At 37.3% G+C, this 21,254-nt stretch overlaps 1 protein-coding gene across 7 annotated transcripts in view; it reads left to right on the top strand.

Annotated features, from left to right (window-relative positions):
• Positions 1–922: 922 nt before the first annotated feature.
• The window catches only part of HAUS6 (HAUS augmin like complex subunit 6), a 40,108-nt gene continuing 19,776 nt past the window's right edge, over positions 923–21,254 (top strand). For 2 of the 7 annotated variants that reach the window (XM_070248247.1, XM_070248248.1), the window contains exons 1-11: positions 979–1,305; positions 5,228–5,323; positions 7,182–7,260; positions 8,029–8,161; positions 11,139–11,286; positions 12,302–12,367; positions 12,680–12,728; positions 15,418–15,588; positions 17,221–17,414; positions 18,516–18,642; positions 19,114–19,216. In XM_070248247.1, the coding sequence (XP_070104348.1) occupies positions 1,148–1,305; positions 5,228–5,323; positions 7,182–7,260; positions 8,029–8,161; positions 11,139–11,286; positions 12,302–12,367; positions 12,680–12,728; positions 15,418–15,588; positions 17,221–17,414; positions 18,516–18,642; positions 19,114–19,216 (1,324 nt within the window). In that variant the 5' untranslated portion in view covers positions 979–1,147. Of the gene's footprint in view, positions 1,387–3,641; positions 3,782–5,227; positions 5,324–7,181; positions 7,261–8,028; positions 8,162–11,138; positions 11,287–12,301; positions 12,368–12,679; positions 12,729–15,417; positions 15,589–17,220; positions 17,415–18,515; positions 18,643–19,113; positions 19,217–21,254 lie in introns of those variants that run through there. The other 5 variants (XM_001917455.6, XM_070248246.1, XM_070248245.1 and 2 more) reach the window with 5 other exon arrangements.

Raw genomic sequence — 21,254 nt, 5'->3', positions numbered from 1 at the left:
GAAAAACAGTAGGGTGGAGAGGGCAGGCCTAAGAGCCCACTTGAGTTGTCATGAATTTTGAGAGACGCCAGGCATCATAAATGCTTTTAGCTGCTAAGCTGCAGGTGTGGAGTAGGCAGAGAAGTGAATTTAATAGGAATTTGGGATCTGCCAGATAAATCTGGCAAAGAGAGAAAGGGGTTAGGGAGCTGAGAAGAGGTCACAGAACTGAGAGGTCAGGGCATTGGGAAGGTCACCTACACGGTTATTGAAAGCACCAAAAATTAACCCATGAGAGAAAGAGAATTAAGTGCTAAATATTTTCAGAACGAGGTCCAGCAACCCGGAGATCTTACACATGATCTCCACAAGGAAGATTTGTGGATGACAGCATAAATTTCAAAGGAGCTGATGGTTTTAGTGAGGCAATAATTGCCAGGGGTGGCAAGGAGAAATAAGTGGAGCGTCCACCCCATTTCCAGGCCCTGTTGTATTTGGGGTGGGGGGGAGAAAACAACCAATTGAGAGCGCAGCAGGCGGACGCTGTATGTTTAGGGGAGGGCCAGATTTCAGTTAGAGCAAGAAGATGAAAGGAACATTCAGCATTAGAGGGCATAGAAGATTTTACTAGTAATCGACTGGCGGCTCGGAGGGTAGGTGACTTGCTCAGGGTCACACAGCTAGTGAAAACAGCTGAGGATGGAACACAGTGCTTTTTCTACTACACGGAGCCACAGTCCTCGATCTCTGTTTTTTTTCTGACGTAACACGCCTATGCGAACAAAAGGAACCAAGAAGACCAAGGATCAGAAGCCGAGAAACCAGAAGGACCCCGCAACCTACAGCTCGCGGTTACGCAAGCGCAAAAAAGTTCGCTGGTCCCGCAACGCTCTGTGGGTCTTGTAGTTCGTCGGCAGGACCTGACAGGAAGCGACTGAGAGAAGGGCGCATTGCATGGCGGGAGATATAGTCCGCGGTGGAAGTCCCGCCTCCTCCAGAAGCCGGGTGGCGCCGGCGCGTCCCGCTTTTCCGGAAGCGCGGGAGTCTTGGTTTGCGGTGGCTAGGCTTAGGCAGCTGTGCCGTGCTACTGTTAGAGCCTCCATTTCGCTCAGAATTGCGGCCATGTGAGGCGAAATGGCTCCGGACGAGAGAGAAGCAGGCGGTGGCAATGGAGGGGCCGCCGCGACCCCAGACTGCCCGTAGGGAGGGAGTCCGAGGGCCCTCGGAGGCGTTGGGGCCTGCGCTTTCTTCCTTTGCAGGGACACTGCCTACCGCGAAGATGAGCTCGGCCTGGGTCACCTCTTTCGAGAAGGAGCATCTTTGGAGGTATCTGCTGGCGCTCGGCTTCGAGCCAGGCCCGGCGACCATTGCCTGCGGAAAGATCGTGTCGCACACGCACCTCGGAGTGTAAGGAGGCCGGGGCGGGGCGCGGGGGAGGCCGCGCTTGGACTCACTGGGGTGACCCGCCCTTTCGCGGACCTCGCGGGTTGATGAACCAAGTCGTCGACCAGTTACTGTGTGTCAGCCACTGGCCACAAAGCCCCTGCTCCCAGTGGCTTCCAGCTTGGTGGTAGAGACTATCAACTGCGGAACCGTGCCGGGAACGCTTTGTAGGGGAGTAGAGTCAGCACTCGGGCCAAACTGGAGGGCAGCTTAATCCTGCTTTAGTGGTGAAGCCGGGAAGCCGGGTGGTGTGGGAAGTCGAGCGGCAGGGGTGGGGGGCGAGTTGGTAGTGGAAGGATGTAGGAACGGTATGTGCAAACGCCTTTAGGACTCGAGAGCTTTCCAAGGTGGTTGCTTGTTAGTTTATAATTTTTACCCTTTTGAATTAGCAAACTAACGTATGCCACAGTTTGCAAAAAAGCGGAGAAGGCTATTAAGATGAAAAGTAAAAGCTCCTTCCCTACTTTGCCACTAATGTTATAGTTATGATAATAAATCTAAATACTTTGTTTATATATCTATGTCTTAACTTATCAACTTGAGACACTCGCTATTATCTTTCTCCCTATGGGCCAGGACAAATTTGGGATACTTAGGGTATCTCCTGTTCTCCTCACTCTTGTTGACTTTTGAAATTATGTGATTTCAGTTCTTCTAGTGGCAGTATTTTAATAATGTGCTTAGACCTCTATTTCTTGATGCATCAGTCTCAAAGGTATCCCTTGCTTCCCCACTATGTAATTTCAGAGAGAAGATAGCTATTATTTATAAGATGATTAATTGTGCTTCCCTACCCTCCTCTGCCCTCCTCTCCCTCTTGACTTTTTTCAGCTGTATTATGACTGGTTTACTGTTAAGGTTTAGAGCTGTGATTAAGTTTTGTTTGGTAATTATTTGTTTAGAAGTTACTGCTGTTTACGTGGATAAGCAAGTTGTCTAGAAGTCTATTCTGAAAGTTGACTACCAGTGGATAGCATTTATCAGGCTATGATTATTATTAATAAATACTTCATCTGTCTCACATGGTTTGAGGACCACAGCACAGTCTCATTTTCTCTGTACTGGCAGAGAAGCTTAAAAGCTTCTCCAGGCCTCCACTGAGGATGGTTCCCATTGCCACTGCATCCTTCTCTCCAGTGTGTTAGCAATCTTGGTTTTCTCTAGTTTATCCAATTGTAATCTGCTTTCTGCCTTTGAAAATTAGTTAAAATCTGTCAAGTCCTGGCCCAGTGATGGACCATGTCCATCTTTAGATGTCTTTAGAGTCATTTTGGTGGGTTCTTGGGAGGGATCCACCATTTGAAACATATGTCCACTTTGAATGCTTCGAGCGTGAATGTGGCATCAAATTTACTTAAAAGAAATATTTTTATTTCATTTTATTAATTTTTTTTGCTGAGGAAGATTCGCCCTGAGCTAACATCCATTGCCAATCCTCCTCTTTTGCTTGAGGAAGATTTGCCTTGAGCTAACATCTGTTGCAAATCTTCCTCTGTTTTGTTTGTGGGCCGCTGCCACAGTGTGGCCACTGACCAGCGGTGTAGGTTCTTACCCAGGAACCAAACCTGGGCCACTGAAGCAGAGCGCACCAAACTTAACCACTAGGCCATTGGGGCTGGCCCAAAATATTTTTATTTTTTGTTCATTTATATTTATATATGGTAAAATTCATTCTTTTTTTTTTTTTTAAAGATTTTATTTTTTTCCTTTTTCTCCCCAAAGCCCCCCAGTACATAGTTGTATATTCTTCGTTGTGGGTCCTTCTAGTTGTGGCATGTGGGATGCTGCCTCAGCGTGGTTTGATGAGCAGTGCCATGTCCGTGCCCAAGATTCGAACCAACGAAACACTGGGCCATCTGCAGTGGAGCACAGGAACTTAACCACTCAGCCACGGGGCCAGCCCCTAAAATTCATTCTTTTTGGTGTGGAGTTGTGTTGATTTCTAGCTTCTGTGAGCATGTAGGTGTGTTACCACTTTTCTTATAAAGTTAAACATACGCCTAACGTGTAATCCAGCAGTTGCATTCCTAGGTATTTTGCCCAGAAGATTTGCATTTTGGAAACGTCATTCTGGTTGCATTACAGAGATTGGATTAGAGGGGGAATTGGGGCGTTGCAGTAAGGTGGCAGTGGGAGTGGAAAGAAAAGGTGATTCATTCGTTTATACAGCAAATGGTAACTGAACACGGTATTGGACCTGGGTATATCATGGTGAACAGAATAGACATAAACTTCTTCCTTACAGAATTTTAGTTTAGCAAGTGAATAAACTTTCAACAAACGTCTTATTAAAAATTGTGTCAAAGAAGAGAACCGGATACTATGTGAAATAGTAACAGATTGGAGAGATGATAAGGAGGTAGGAACTTCATTTGTACTTTTGAGGAATAAGAACATTCCGAGGACAAAGAGTTGTTTGACATTTGGATAAGCATGGGAACATTAATGTTAACTCTTCCCACTCCCCCCCCACCTCGAGAAAGTAGCTTTGTAGGTTCACACCTATTTGTCGTGCATTCCAGTGCCTCACAGCCCCTTTTTAATAGCCTAACTCCTAACCTTTCTTTTTGGAGTCTGAAAACAAGGAATCACCCAAGTGAGATACCCCTTCAGATCATTGTTGAAAATGTGTTAAATGTGGGAATATCTCAGATCTCTGTTCTAAAAGTTAAAGACAGGGCGTGAGGAGCAGACATGGAGCGGAGAGCAGCGGCTGATGACCCTGGCCAAGTGGCGCCATGCCACCTCATGTTAACTCTTTTTTTTTTTTTTCCTGCTTTATCTCCCCAAATCCCCCTGGTATATAGTTGTATATCTTAGTTGCAGGTCCTTCTAGTTGTGGCATGTGGGATGCCGCCTCAGTATGGCTTGATGAGCGGTGCCAGGTCCGCACCCAGGATCCAAACCAGCAAAACCCTGGGCCGCTGCCGTGGAGCTCCAGAACTCAACCGCTCAGCCACGGGCCGGCCCCCATCATGTTAACTCTTGATTCCTTGTAGCTGTGTCACGTTTCTTATAAGATTTAGTTTTTTTTTTTTTTTTTTTTACATATTGTATTTTTTAGGCTTTGTCTTGATTAGTTAGAGAAATCAGGACAATAAAGACTCTAAGGGACTTGCTAGAATTACATTATGAGGGTGGTTCTGGGAATAAAATTTAATGGTAAAGACCCTGGACTCTGGGGTCAGATGACATATTTTAAATTACTGCTCTTCCACTTTCTGGTTATGTGATTTTGGGCAAATTAACCTAAATTTTAAATATCTTCATCTGTATAATGACGATAATCAAACTCCTTTGATTAGGATTAAATAAAATGCATGTTAAAGCAGCTAGCACAGTGCTTAACCTCATATGATTGTGGTGAAGATTAGATGAGTTACTGCCTGTAAAAGGCTTAAATTAATACCTGGCAAATAGTCAGCTTAATAATATTAGCTATTTATTGTTATTCAGTAAATATGGTTGATATCATCATCATCATCATGTCGTAGGCCATGGTTTTCTCTCCACCTAATTAGGCTTTCCTTTTCTTTTTGTAGAATGTTTTCATTGCAATAAAGCAAGTTCTCCCAGTTTTCTTTTATTTGATCTGTGTTTTCAGCATCAGAAAATAGAACCTTAATGTATGTTTTTGTTAATTGGTTATAAAAATTTACATGAATGGAAAAATTAATTTGCCTTGATTTCTTGAAGAGAATGAAAAATATTAATTTTTGTCAACTCATACAGCTTTTGATGGTGTTTAGTTATATTAACCATTTTCGTTTCTTTTTTCTGCTTCTATTTCTTTTCAAACTACTAGGAACATGTTTGACAAGCTGAACCGTGATGCCTTTCAAATAGTTTCTTATTTTTTGTTTCAAACGCTGGACCAGTCTCTCACCAAAGAAGTTTTCAAGTGAGTAAAAGTGATTTCATTTTCTTTTTGTGAGAAATCATTCTCAGATTCGGAAAGAGACTATGCCTTGATAGAAGCCAGAATTTCAACTTTTGGCTTTTGAATGTTATTTTGAATCAAAGTCACAAAAAGCAGTTTTGAGTCTTGCAGATTTAGTGCTTAACCTTTATAAATCTGCATGGTTTTTCTTTTGTAGTTATCTTAAAATCATATACCTTACAATCATTGTATATTACATAGGTAAGATAGATTTTGTTTTATAAAATTAGTTACTAACATTCTTCCTAGTTTTAATTATTAGGCAAGACAATTAACTGGCACCAATTTATCAGTACATTCAATTTGCCTTATATATATATTTTTTGTTGTTGTTAGTTACCCCTGCCTTACTCCTTTTCTTATAGACAATGTTATTTGTTTTGTGTATTTTTACTTTTTATTTTTGTCAATGATACAGTCATGCACCACATAATGACGTTTTGGTCAGCAATGGACTGCATGTATGACGGTGGTCCCATAAAATTAGTACCATAGAGCCTAGGTGTGTAGTAGGCTATACCATCTAGGTTTGTGCACAATGCTGAAATCACCTAGTTGTCAAAACGTATCCCCATCAAGTGACGCATGATTGTGTATATTAAAATGTCAAGTGCTGTAGGCAAAAATCATTCCTATTAAGTTTAGCTTATTGTTATACACTATTGAATATTAAATAGTTTAAGGAGGAGATAAAAATGTGAATACTTACTAGCTTTGGTTCTGAGTTATTTTGCATGTGATTTAGTTTTCTTCTGTCAGAAAAAATGTTCAAATTTGTTTTGGTATTTATATTGTAGCATCATCCTCTTAGATAGAAAAGTGACAAGTAAGTCCATTGTTTAGGGCATTGTTTTTATTTTTGATAATTTATTCATATTTTGCCTTCAACGTTATAAGTGACCAGGAAACGTGGTATTTTTGAAACATTTTTTGGATATCTCTATCATTAAGATATAGGGCTTCCTCTGCCCAATTAAAAATAGATTTTCTGATTTTTTTTTACTGATTATAAGCAAAATACAGCTCATTTTAAGCAATTCAGAAAATACAGAAAAATGTAAAGAAGGAAGTAAAAATCATTCCTAAACCTATTAACCAGAGAATATTACTGTTGGCATTCTGCCTTTTAGTCTTTTTTCCTATGCATAGTTAATTCTTCTCTATGAATCTAGAATGTATGCTATGCTATAGAAATATAAAAAATACGGAGTCCTAAACAAATCATTATGCTGGAATAAAAATTTAGACAAAACTGATTATCAGGGGAAAGCAATAGGTAAATTTTAAAGTCTATTATTTTTGACTAAAGCTGAGGCAAAACTTTTCTTTTTAATAATTTTACATCTTGCTTATCCACAAAGCAATAGCACCCAGTGACTCTGATATGGGTTATCTCTAGACGTCAGAAGCTCTTACACCATTCCTTTTTCTGTGCTTTTCATATGTAATTGTTTGTGTGGGTTTTTTTTCCAGCCTCAAAAGACTAATTTATTTATACCATCTTTATGTGTTAGTCCAGTGAATCCATTGAGAGTGTTGTATTCTTTAGCTGATTTTCAGTAATTTTAAGAGTGATTCATTCCTTCATTTAATATATATATTCACTGATTATTTGTGCTAAACTGAACTCAACCCTGTAGATATTTACTATAAAGAAACACACCCAATTTCTCACAGATTGGTGTCTATCTTTAGTTGAAATCTATGACTGTTAGCCTTGATTCCTTTAGCATTGTTTCTAGTATAGGAGATAAGATTGATGTTTTTAAATTTTGCTTTTTTAAAAAATAATTCTAATGCTTTTATTTTTGTTTTTAAGACTTTGTTGGCCTCCATTTGACCAAAAAAGTGATACTGAATTCCGGAAACATTGCTGTGATTGGTTAAAAAAGATTTCTGTAAGTATTCTCTTTCTGGAAGATGCAAACTTTAAGAAGTTGAAAACTGCATTCATTTTTTTTTTCTGGCTTTATTTAATTACGCAATTTTTTAGAGGTGAAATCTTTTTAATGCTTATATCCTAACAGTATAAACAAGGAAGTATTAATTAGAGTAATACTTTTTGATGGTTTTGGTTGGCATTTTTTATATTTCTAGGAAACCAGCTTTACTGGCTGGGTGCATAAGAGATAGATTTTCGAGTTCCTGGGAATTTGTGTTACAGTTTTTGTTTAAAGAAAACTTTTTTGACCATAGATTATTTTAGCTTATGTCCCCAAATAGTATCAATAATTGTGGCTTTATATTGTACTTTTTTTTGAGGAAGATTAGCCCTGAGCTAACTGCTGCCAATGCTCCTCTTTTTGCTGAGGAAGACTGGCCCTGAGCTAACATCCATGCCCATCTTCCTCTACTTGATATGTGGGACGCCTACCACAGCATGGTGTGCCAAGTGGTGCCATGTCCACACCCGGGATCTGTATCGGCGAACCCCGGGCTGCCGAGAAGCAGAACCTGTGGACTTAACTGCTGCACCACGGGGCTGGGCCCTGTACTTATTTTTTGTGACCAAGTCTACCAAGAATTTAGAAAGATTCAAAAATTCAACTTTGGTTCAAATGGAATAATCCTGATCAATCCTGTTACGATTCAAAAATAGTATGATGTAAATATAAAGCTTATTGTTGATAAGGTCTTCAGATTGTCTTCTCTCTTTTTTTCCATAGGCTGAATGTGGAAGTAGCTTTCCTCAAGTTGTTGGCTCACTATTTCTTTCTCCCGGTGGTCCTAAGTTTATTCATCTGATGTATCATTTTGCAAGATTTGTTGCAGTAAAATATATAAAAACCCATTCTAAAAGTAAGTTAAGCTTATAGTAGGCATTTTTCTGTTTTGATTCTTAAATTTTTGTTCTTCTTCACAATTTGTAAATCATCAAGAGATTTTATTAAAGCAAGGTAAGATAAAAACATTAATTTAACTCAAAAAACAGTTAATATTCTACTGGAACTGTAGTCTGAAATCCCTTCATAATGAACATAAGTAATTATTCAGATTATTTTATTGTGTTCTAATACAAGTGTTGGAAACATTTTCTATATAAGGCCAGATAGTAAATATTTTAAACTTTGTGGACCACACAGACTCTCTGTTACATACCTCTCTGGTTTTTTTTTTTAAATACAGCATTTTAAAAATGTAGAAAGCATTCCTAGCTTGCTGACCTCACAAAAATAGCCAGTGGGCCCGATAAGACCTGCAGGTTATAGTTTGCCTCTAATGCACTGTATTAAATGTTGTGTCAAATTTGTTTGAAATTTGTTTTGGCTACTGGCAATGTGTTTGAATTTTCTTGTTAGAAATTTCTGTGTTAAAGGAATTTGATCTATTTGCTAATTTATAGAAACAAAATATTGGGATGTTTATTTTCTTTAAGTTCTTCTTTTTTAATATATATATATTTTTAAAGGTTTTATTTTTCCTTTTTCTCCCGGTACATAGTTGTGTATTTTTTTTCAGTTGTGGGTCCTTCTAGTTGTGGCATGTGGAACGCCGCCTCAGCGTGGCCTGATGAGCGGTGCCATGTCTGCACCCAGGATTTGAACCAGCGAAACCCTAGACCGCCAAAGCAGAGCACGTGAACTTAACCACTTGGCCACAGGGCCGGCCCCCTAAGTTCTTTTTTTTAGTGCACATATTATGTCTGTATGTTTTACTTATTTTGAATGGATAACATTTCTCAAAAATCAAGAGGTGAAAAGGCTATCTTCCTCCCCTGTTCTCTAACTACATAGTTTTCTTTCCTAGAAGCAGTCAGTGTACTCAATAATACAAATAAATATGTATAGTTTCTTTTTTTTAAAACCCTAAATGGTGACAGACATCTGGTTTTGAATTTTGTGTTTTTAACATAACAGTATATATTGGAGATCATCCCATGTCAGTTCACAGAGCTTCATTATTCTCGTTCTCTTTCTTTAGAACTGCGTATTTGAATGGATGTACCATAATGTATTTAATCAGTCTTCTGCCGACAGACTTTTGACTTTCTTAATCTTTTCTTACAAGAACAATGCTACAGTGAGAAACTTTATACATATATCAGTTTGTTTATGTTCAAGTGTATATATTGTGTGTGTGTGTGTGTAAATCCTGGAAGACAGTTTCCTTGGTCAAAAAAATTGTGCACTTGTAATTTGCTGTTATTACCAGATTATCTTCTGTAGAGATTGGATAATTTATACCTCTATCATCAGTGTGTGGTGAGTGTCTATTTTCCCAGAGGCTTACCAACATTGTGTGTGATCAGACATTTTTACCTTTTCACTCTCATGGGTTAAAGTTGAATGTCAGAGTAGTTTTAATTTGTTTTTCTCTTACTGTTTAGTTAGATTGAAAATAGTATCATATATTTAAGAACAGTTTATACTCTTTTTATACTCTATGTTCATATGCTTTGTCCATTTTTCTCAAGTTATTGATCTTTTTTATTTGTACAAGCTCTTATTTGTTGTTCTTTCTTTGTGATGTGACATGTAAACCTTTTTTTCCAGTTTATCTTCTGTGCATGATTTTTTAAAACATGTACATGTCATGTTGATTTGGAAGTATTTGCATATTTTAAATTTAATGTAAAATAAGTGTTTTACGAGTTTTTCTATTAGTAATGATCCAGTCCAATTACATGTAACCCAAAGTATTTTATATAAAATATATGTGTTTGGATTTAGCAAGAGTTTATTTTTCATAAGGCTTCTAAGCATGGGTTGCCCTATTTTTGATTTAGAATAATTCCAGACAAGTCTCTAGACTCCGTGTTCAGTCTCTAGATGACTTCTACATTCAGTAAACTCGTCCCTATTAAATATTTAGAAATTGTTTGTGGTTTTTTTGGGGAGTCATGCTAGGACCTGGATTAGTAATGTTAAGTGCAGTGTGGGGTCCCTTTTTCCCAGAATATCCATTTTTATTGTATTGAACAATCTTAAAGTAGAATTTATTACATTTATTGCAGGTAAAAACTTGGACGCTGAAATATTTGGATGGATTATTCTCAAGGCATGCTTTGATCTAGTGACATAGCCAATAATTACTTGAGAAATGGAGACTGATTTTATTTGGTCATCCTGTCCTCTTGGTCTTACTAGGAAAAAAAGCTGAGGGCAGCAGTGGAAGAGACATGATCTCACCTCATCTCTTTCAATTGATTTCCTTCCTTAGTTGTTAAAAGATCCTGTTAAGAAGTTGAAGTTGCTCATGTGTAACAATGTATTTGTTCTGGATATATCAAGCTGTGATAATAAGAATTATTTTGGGAAAAAAATTATTTTGGGCAGATGGACTCTAAAAGTTTTTAATTATGTAAAACAAGTCAACTTCAGCTATCCTCTTTTAGTTGCCTACTTTAAAAATAGGTCATCCTTGCTTTTGTTGAAATTGGTTGTATCTTTTTTTGTATGTGGTACACTAGCTTTTTTTTTTTTTTCTTTTAAAGATTTTATTTTTTTTCCTTTTTCTCCCCAAAGCCCCCCGGGTACATAGTTGTGTATTTTTAGTTGTGGGTCCCTCCAGCCATGGCATATGGGATGCTGCCTCAGCATGGCCTGGTGAGTGGCGCTGTGTCCGCGCCCAGGATTCGAATTGGTGAAACACGGGGCCGCCGAAGCGGAGTGTGCGAACCTAACCACTCGGCCATGGGGCCGGCTCCCTGTGGTACACTAGTTTTTAAGGAGTTGTTAATTATATGAGGCTGTTAATCTCTTAGAATTAAAAAAATTCAACATTTTTGATATTTATTAGCTTGTTAAAGTTTCTTGTGATCTTGTGTTCCATCTAGATTCTTCTATACATTGTGCAGAGACATTTAACGTAAAGCCACAAGATTTGCACAAGTGCGTTGCCAGATGCCATGTAGCACGTAGCAGATTTTTACAAATTTTGCAAAGAGAAGATTTTGTTACTCGAAAATATCAGGAAAATGCACAGTAAGTAATACTTTGGTAGTTAGAAAATGAACATTCCTTTCTTTTTGAACAACCATCATCAGTATGCCTTCGGTGGCAATAATCCATGCCTGTTTCAACTGCCCTGGCTGTTATCTTTCCATTTTAAAGCCAGATAACTTCTGAATAAAATGTTCTAAAACTTTAGTTATATTGTCAATGAAAGTTTAGAGAAAAGGAGAAGATCACTTTAGTTCAAGAATTCAGTTTTAGGTGTTTTTTCTTTTTTTAACATGTATATGCATTTTTAAGCTGTAATTATAATGTTCATTCTATTTTGTATCCTTTTTTCTCTTGGTATTTCATTCTGTAAATTTTTCCATATTGCCATAGTGTATTACTTTTAATGTCTACTTAATACTTGAGTATCTATTAAATAGATATTCCTTCAAGTAGATATTCCATAGTTTCTTTAACCATTTCATATTATTTTATATTTAGGTTTATCTATTCAGCAATTTTTTTTGAGTTACTTCTATCTGCCAAATATTGTTTAGGCACTTGTCCTATATCATTAAACAAGACGGGCAAGGTTCTTACTCTCAAGAAATAGATTGAGTCTAATTTTTTACAGTTATAAACAACTACAGTAAGACAACTTTTTACATGCTGTTTCTATTACGAAAGCTACAAAATCCTAGCAATTGCCTTAAAACTGCAGTGTTGCCTGGGTGTCTGATATAACATTTAAATTTATCTCCTAGATATGTGTGACAGGGATAAGAGAGCAGAGTAGTCTTACTGACCTCCAACATTTTTACTCGAGCCAGAGAGTTTGGTGCCAAGAAATCTTGGTCCATTTCGATAGCCAGTGTGTTAGATCACTCCTGTAACTCTTAGAGGGAGTCTCGAGTCCTTTAGCGGGCTGCTGGGTGCTTTTGGAAGAGTAGTCTTCAGAGGCCTTGATGAACGATATGAAATGGGGAAAATATCAAAGTAGGCTAAAACAGTTAATTGTAATGGAATTATAGTTGGCATTTTGTATATTTTCTTGCAGATTGTCAGTTAAACAAGTACGAAATTTGAGATCAGAATGTATAGGACAGCAAAACCAAATAAAAAAGTAAGTGACTTTTAGAGCTGTAACTTGTCTTAGATATTAGCTTAGCTCCTGCATTTTATACATAAGGAAACTGAGAGTCCCAGAAACATTAGTTAAAATAATGTATCAGTAGCCAGATGATGATAGGACTAGCACGTAATTCTGATTCCTAGTCCAGTTCTAATAAATTATTCTTGCTTTGAACTGAAATTTTATTTTTGTTTTTAATTGGAATGGTTGTTAGTGGGTGGGTTTGCAGATCAGGTACTTCTTTGGATGGTAAATTACTATGCAATTTTTAAAATGACTAATGACATTTAATTTTTTAACTAGAATGGAACCCTATGACGAACAAAGTAATATACAAGAGAAAATTCAAAAGGTGAGACAACTTTTGAAGGGAGGAGTTTATTCTTTCTTTTGTGATATGCAGTGTTTGCTTACTGAATTGGACTCTTAACATTCTTTTCATCCTTTATTTTTGTAGTCCTGTTACTTTTTTTATTTTACTCATTATTAGTGCTGTATAAAGGCATCAACAGGGTACCTCTAAATGCTTGAATGTAATGGAAAAATTAGCATATAGTTTATAAGACTAAATATGTACAAAAGCAGTTTTAAATATGGTTAATTTAAAATCTTTCATGCCAGCAAGAAAAGTCCAGCTTGATTGTAACTTAATCAGCAGCATTAATTTATCTGAATAAAATACATTAACTAATGGGAGATGATAAGTATGGAAGAAAAATGAGAAGTCACATTGAAGCTGGCTTGGCAATAGGAAGGAATCTGGCAGACACAAATGATCTGAGGCTTTTAGAAGCTGCCTTTGACGTGGGATAGAAGTATTTTCTTAAGGCTTCTTTGTATTTGGATGAAATCTCTCTCAAGCTTTTTGTTCGGATTCTGTGATCAAGCTGCTTTGGGTATTAATTTGTCTTCCCAGGCACTTTGTCACTGGAAAAGGTAAGTGGCCTCCTCAGGAAATCATTATTCATTCATTCAGTGAATATTTATTGATCACTTGCCATGTCCAGATGTTCTTCTAGATATTAGAGCTAGAGCAATGAAGAAAACGGGCAAAGTCAGTTTCTTCTTGGAGCTTCCAGTTATTCCATGAACAGTTTTGTGAATATGAATATTCCTGTTACTGAACTCAGTATCTTTGATTGTAAATTTAATAGGTTGCTGTCAACCTCTCCTGAGTTTGGTTAATGTTGTTCAGTTTCCCTGAGTCCAGTCAATTTTCAGCCATTGACAAGATGAAATTTCTAGACTTGAAAAATCTGAGAACCAGGTCCTGGATCTTTGTAAGTTCACCCACGAAATTCCATCCTGTGAGACTCCCAGCCAATGAGTCTTCCTTTGGGGACAACTTTACCTTGTACTGTAGGAAGACACAGACACTAACATGTGTATGGTTGTATTTCCCCACCTCCCTCCCACTTTTGTAAATTCTGTTGAGGCATAATGTATGTACAAAAAAGTGTAAAAATCATCAGTGTATAGCTTGATACAGTTTCACAAAGTGAACACATGCAGGTAACCAGCATCCAGTTTAAGGAAGAGAATGTCACCAGCACGCCAGAAGCCTTGAGCCTCCTTTCATTTATAAGCATTTCCTCCAAGAGTAAACACTCTCCTCACTTCTTACACTAAAGATTAGTTTTGCCTGTTCTTGAACTTTATATAAATGGGAGTGTATACAATATATTCTTTTGTTTTTCTGTTTGACTTCTTTCACTCATTCTCTTGTGTATGTAGTTGTAGTGTGTTTATTCTCATTGCTGTACAGTGTTCTATTTTATGAATATAGCATAGTGTGCTCTTTTTACTCTAGGTAGACTTTTGGGTTAATTGCAGTTTTTGACTATTAAAGATAGAAGTGCTACGAGTATTCTTTTTTTTTTGCTGAGGAAGATTTGCCCTGGGCTAAAATCCATGCCAGTCTTCCTCTATTTTTTGGTATGTGGGCTGCCAGTGCAGCGTGGCCACTAACAGAACAGTGTAGATCTGTGCCCAGAAACTGAACCTGTGCTTTGAATTGGAGCATGCCATTAGGCCACCGGGGCTGGACCACTATGAGGATTCTTAACACATGAATTTTAATGAACATAGTTTACTGTATGCCTTAGATGCTTTGCTCTTAAAAAAGCATCATTTTTCACATTTTATCTTTTTGAAACTTGAATGATTCTTAAAATTGACTGTAGTGGTTTTTTTTCTCCTGAAAATCTTTTATTATTTCTCCCTGAAAAATCTCCATTAGATTGGTGGCATGTCAGAATACAAGAAATGCTAATTGCATCTTGGTAGAATAGGGTTTCTTAGATTGGTTTTGGAAATTGTAGTGAGATAGATTCTCCTGAGAAATTCCTTAGTGGTTTTTTTTTTTTTTTTTAAAGATTTTATTTTTTTCCTTTTTCTCCCCAAAGCCCCCCGGTACATAGTTGTGTATTCTTCGTTGTGGGTCCTTCTAGTTGTGGCATGTGGGACGCTGCCTCAGCGTGGCTTGATGAGCAGTGCCATGTCCGCGCCCAGGATTCGAACCAACGAAACACTGGGCCGCCTGCAGCAGAGCGCGCGAACTTAACCACTCGGCCACGGGGCCAGCCCCCCTTAGTGGTTTTTTTTTTTGGTGAAGAAGACTGTCCCTGAGCTAACATCTGTTGCCAATCTCGCTCCTCTTTTTGCTTGAGGAAGATTGTTGCCAAGCTAACGTCTATGCCAGTCTTCCTTTATTTTGTATGTGGGATGCTGCCACATCATGGCCTGATGAGCAGTGTAGGTCCACACCCAGGGTCCAAACTCATGAATCCTGGGCTGCCAAAGTGGAGTGCATGAATCTAACCATTACGCCACTCTGCTGGCCCTGAGAAATTCCTTAGTTTTAAAGCCCTTTTGGAAGTAATATCAGTGCTTATAGACAGTTAATTAGTATTCTCACCAGGTCATTTGAGGAAGACTTCATTTGTTCCGGGGAGTGGGCATGTATTTGTATCTTACATTTCTTTAATGTATGTACAGATTATGTGTAGACTTCAATATTTTGTTTGTCTCTGTTTTCAAAGGTCCGGTCTTTGTGGGCTTCAGTGAATGAAACACTCACATTTTTGGAAAAAGAGAGAGAAATTGTTAGTTCAGTACTTAGTCTCGTTAACCAGTATACTTTAGATGGAACTGACGTTGCTATCAACATTCCCAGGCTCTTACTTGACAGAATTGAGAAACAAATGTGTCAGGTAAGTATTTGATATTAAGGAAGATTTTGGGAAAACTCCCTTCACATAAGTATTTTATATAATATATATTGTTTTTCTACTGTTCTCAGAATTTATTTTTGTGAGTATATCTAGTAAAAGTTTCATAAAAAGGGCCACTGTTTAGGGTGTGTATGTTTATATGCATCAATTTTTATCAATTGTCTGTTCCTTGTACGGTGCTGCATCATACAGTGTGGATGGTAGGAGGTTACTTGGCAGGAAGATGATACAGTACTAGTTCTTTATAAATATTCAAAGAGAGCAGCAATCATCTGTCTCCTAATTGCTAAATGTCTTTTTTTTTTTTTAATTTTTAAAGTTTTAAAAATTTTTCCTTCTTCTCCCCAAAGCCCCTCCGTACATAGTTGTATATTCTAGTTGTGGGTCCTTCTAGTTGTGGCATGTGGGATGCCACCTCAGCATGGCCTGACGAGCGGTGCCATGTCTGTGCCCAGGATCTGAATGGGTGAAACCCTGGGCCGCCGAAGTGGAGCGTGGGAACGTAACCACTCGGCCTCGGGGCCGGCCTCACTAAATGTCTTTTTAAAGAGTCTCTAGCCGCTGGTTTCTCTTTCATCTTGATGCTATTAAGTAATTTAAAGTCTTTCCTTCCTTTAGCTTTTGTGACCTCAGTGTCTCTGCTGTCCTGTGATTTTTCAAACCACTCTTCACAGTTTTTTCTATTGGATCCTTTTTCTGTCTAACTTTTGAATGGAAGTGTTCCCTATGGTTTCTTTAATGCCCCCTTTTCTTGCTCACATTATGAATTCATCTGTATTTTCTTATCCAGTTCTGAGACTTCATCAGCCTCCTGTACAATAATCCTCTCAAATTGGTGTTTCCAGTCTCTTCCCTTCACCCCAAACTCCATCAAATTATTTCTACTTGCTTATGGGACATTTCCGTCTGGATAGCTTACGTTTGTTTCTTAGTAAAATTATAGTTTATTAAAGCATCTACTATATGCCAGGTATTGATTATAGAATAGGGGATACAAAGACAAGAAATCGTTGTGGCCCTGAAAAGCTTTCACTTTAATAGGTAATGTGACAGGCGCTTCCAATTCAGAGTACAGAAAAATCAGGACCTGCAAACTCAGATTCCTAAAGAGGCTAGGCAGGTAGTATGTATGAATGAAGTACACTAATTGTAACAATGGGGAGAAAGTAGGAAGTGATAAGGTCTTTGGAGAAATAGTAATTTTTATGTGAAATCTATGATGTTTAAAATATTGGCAACTAATTCAAATGATTTTAAAACACTGAAACTGTACAGGCCAAATAAACATGCCTAGATTTGGATTCAGTCTTTAGGGCGCATCTGTCTGCAACTTTTGTTAAAACATGAATTCATGATCTTTCTCCAGACCTGCTCTCTCTCCTCAATCTTTATTTTGCTTTCCATTTATTTGCATTACTTTTATTCTGGTATTCAACTTTTTGCATAGTATAAAAATGTAGCATGGCATGTTAATTCTTCTACAGTAGTTTTCTTTGGACCAAAATTATTTATATAGTTTTATTTTTAGGTAGACATTTTATTTTTTTCACTCTTCTTTAACATAAATATATTTATGTAGTAGTTTATCTTTTTTTGTCTCTGAATCCTTAGTTGCACATAGGAAGTGTTTATGAGGCTGGAAACTTGAACCTCTTAACAGTTATTCAGTTATTAAATGAAGTCTTGAAAGTAATGAAATACGAACGTGGTCAGGCTGACCCAGCACCACTGACAATAGACCTTCGCGTCATTGAAAAGGAGACCAAACTTCAGAGAGCAAGACTGTCAGATCTGAAGTATATGAGGTACACTCAAAAGATCTTCTGTTAATTTATCGCGGGGAGGATTAGGGTAGTTTTGACAGTTTCTCAGCATACCTTGTATAGTTAACAACTCTTTAGCTTTGGCAAAATGTGTGAAAATCTTACTAGTACTCAAAAACTTTGCACCATCAACTCCGAGAGACACATGAAGTATAAAGGAAAACCAGTGTGCTTTTCTTTTTGTCTGGAATAAATTATTTGCCCTGAGTGATAATTCTTTATGAAATAATTTTAACTTTTTTGTAGCTTTTCTTTTGTGGGGTCTACTAATAAAACTAGCCCTTAAAAAATTCTTTTATTTGAGCAGAGTGACTGGGAGGTATTGGCTGCCTTCAGGAGTGGACAGAGAGTGGGAGTAGAATTTCGATTTGAGTTGAGAATCGGGAAAGAAATTGTATTTTATTATTTAATTTTTTTAAAGATTTTGATTTTCCTTTTTCTTCCCAAAGTCCCCCGGCACATAGTTGTATATTCTAGTTGTGAGTGCCTCTGGTTGTGCGGTGTGGGACGCTGCCTCAGCATGGCCTGAGGAGCGGTGCCATGTCCTCACCCAGGATCCAAACCGGCGAAACCGTAGGCTGCCGAAGCAGAGCGCGTGAACTTAACCACTTGGCCACAAGGCTGGCCCCAGAAATTGTGTTTTAAAGATAAATGGGGTGAAAGGGGTAGAGTGGCACATGTGTACGGTGATGGATGGCCCCTAGACTTTTGGCGGTGAAGACGATGTAGTCTATACAGAAGTCGAAACACAGTGATGTACACCTGAAATTTACATAATCTTATCAACCAATGTGACCTCAATAAAAATAAATAAATGAATAAAAATAGTAAATATTTAGCAGCAAAAAAAAAAAAAAAGATAAATGGGATAATAGATGTATGATTGCTTTCTGGTCTTGAAAAAGTATTTTAGATTATGAATGTTCACTGTGAGAATTTATTCAACTTATATGTGCTGTATTGGTTGAACTTTCAGTTATATTTTCTTCCTCTTCTCTACAAACTATTGTGTTCTTAAAATTTACTTAATAGCTTTTTTATGTATGCATGTTTTGAATGAAGTTATTTTTTATGCCATCGTAGGTATAAACTAAAAGAAGAGCTCACAACTATAAGACATTCTATTGCTGAAAGACAAGGAGAATGGCATAAAAAGTGGAAAGAATTTCTTGGGCTGTCTCCTTTCAGTCTAATTAAAGGTTGGACTCCAGTAAGTAAGGTTACCTTGCTTTTTGGAGAATAGTTTAATATAAGGCAATCTCTTCATTTATCATGTTACAAGTGACCTAGAAATGCTATGTGTGTGTATGTTTGTCATCTTTGCATCTCAAAAGTTTTTGTTTCTTTAATTTTTCTATATTCATATTAGAGTATTCACCAAACTACTGTTATGATTTATAGGTAATATTTTTAGAATGAGAGAATTGTATTAAAAAAGAAAATGAGACATTCCTCTTGATGTTTACTCTTAACATTTGAGGCACAGTTAGAAGACAAAGTTGTTCCCTTGTTCCTAATATTGTACTCCTTGGTTTAAAAATAGTTATAAGATAATTTAGATGCTTGGTAATTCTCTTTTTTAGGGAGGGAATAATCATCCATTCATAGATTAACTTAGTGTTGTTATTGTGGTAGTGAGTAAAATGTACATATTTAAAAATTAGGAATTCTTTGTTTTAAGGCTGTGGATCTTTTACCGCCTATGTCTCCCCTTTCGTTTGATCCTGCCTCAGAAGAAGTATATGCAAGGAGTATTCTTTTACAGTATCCTGCTTCACTTCCAGGTTGGTGGTTTATTTTTTTCTCTTTTAAACTTTCTTCCCATCAGTATTTCTCACTATGATAACGGTTCCTTTGCATTCTTTCTTGTTTTTTTTCCCCATTTTTTGTGATGCTGAAATGTGTGTAGCATTTAGTAAATTCACAGAGTTATGCAACCGTCACCACTGTCTAGTTCCAGAATATTTTCATTGCCTCAAAAGGATACCTCGTTCTGCTTAAGCAGGCACTCCCCATTTCCCCCTCGCTCGGTCCATAGCAGCCACTAGTGTGTTTCCTGTCTCTATTTTGCCTATTCTGGATATTTCATATAAATGGAGTCGTATAATATGAAGCTTTTTATGTCTGGCTTTTTTCACTTGCACAGTTTTTCACTTTGCACAGTGTTTTCAAAGTTCATCCAAGTTGCAGCATGTATCAGTACTTCATTGCTTTTTATGAATACCTTCTGTTGTATAACTAAACTACATTTTGTTTATCCATTGATCAGTTGATAGACATTTGGGTTGTTTCCACCATTTGGCTATTATGAGTAATGCTACTATAAACATTGGTTTACAGACTTTTATGTAGAAGCCCACGATTTTTTAACATGAAAGATTAGTACAGTAATTGCCTGAATACTTAGCACATGTTTCAACAATTAACATCTGCCATATTTGCATTATATATTTGTATTTTTGTATATATGTATGTTTGTATTTTTGCTCAACCAAGTAAGTTCTAGACATTGTAACACTTGATTCTAAGTGTTTGGGCATGCATTTCCATAAAAATAGGGACTTTCCTCTGTAACTGCTGAGTAATATCACACCTAAAAAATTAACAGTAATTCTCCAATATCTCATGTTTAATTTCCTCAACTATCGTACCATTATTACACCTAAAAAATTAATTTCTCTATAATATCTAATATCCATTTCTTGTTCAGTTTCCCCTATTGCCCAGTACTTGTGTACAAGAAATTTCATTGGGTTCAGTAAATGTTAGGTAGATAGGTGGGGTAATAAGTGAATAAAAAAGGTATGAATTATATAGCCAAGCTGGAGCAGGTAATACATATAGGCTGTAGTTGAGTTCAGGCAGGCCAGAGGCCATGGCAGCAGTTTAGCACTGGACTTAGGAAGAAAAGCGGGAACACATCTGGGGTAGGTGATTGGTTTGGGAGTCAGGTGTATGTGGAGAGAACAGTGGTTGGGAAAGATCATAGAAGACAGCAAGGCTCGGGATAGGAGTAGACAGAAGAGAATGAAATGAATGAAAAAGAGCTGCAGACAGCATGACTTAGGACGATAGAATTACTTTGATAGCTCTGGCATGTTGGGTTGGCACTGTGCTCCCTTCAGTTTGGAAAGGGCCTTTGCCCTCTCACAGACTTACTTGAGGCCCTTTGAAACCATGGCATTGTCCTCATGTCCATTTGGAGATTTCTGTATCAGCCTGGAAAGTGAGGGCCTGTTTGTTTGTTCAGGAAGTCCATTTAGAAGTTCACATTTTAGAAGTGTTTGAGAGGTTCTTTGGAGGTAACCCTCTCTTCCAGACATTGCAAAATTTGTACTCTTGGGATTCCCTTTTTTTTCCCCCCAGGGTAGAGCCTTGATCTGAGCTGGGGGACCTTACCATTATTTTATACTTTTAGTAGTAAAACAGCTTTTTTTCCCCTCCTACACTTTACATATTACATCTTACTTGAAGTAATTTTCGTTTAAATTGTTTTTTTAAATTACATTTCAGCATGTTAAAAAGTACAAGGAATAGTTTAAATATCTGTTTACTGAACATTCTTTTTTGTCAAAGCTTTGCAATATTTGCTTTAGATTCTTTTTTGAAATACATATATAGTTAATCCTTGGGTATCCATCTGTCCTTGCCCCATTCTCCCTGCATTTGTGGATATAACCACTATCCTGAATCTTATGTTTATTCTGATCTATGTGTATAAAAATAATTTCACTACATATGTGTATTTCTAACTATATGTGTTACTGTTCTGACGTTTTAAAGTTTATGAATAAAATTCCTCTTATTATACTGAAAAATGTC

This window comes from Equus caballus, chromosome 23 (assembly GCF_041296265.1).
Source record: "Equus caballus isolate H_3958 breed thoroughbred chromosome 23, TB-T2T, whole genome shotgun sequence".
Classification (NCBI taxonomy): domain Eukaryota; kingdom Metazoa; phylum Chordata; class Mammalia; order Perissodactyla; family Equidae; genus Equus; species Equus caballus.
Note: the sequence above shows the minus strand (reverse complement) of the source record. Positions and strands in the feature narration are given on the sequence as shown.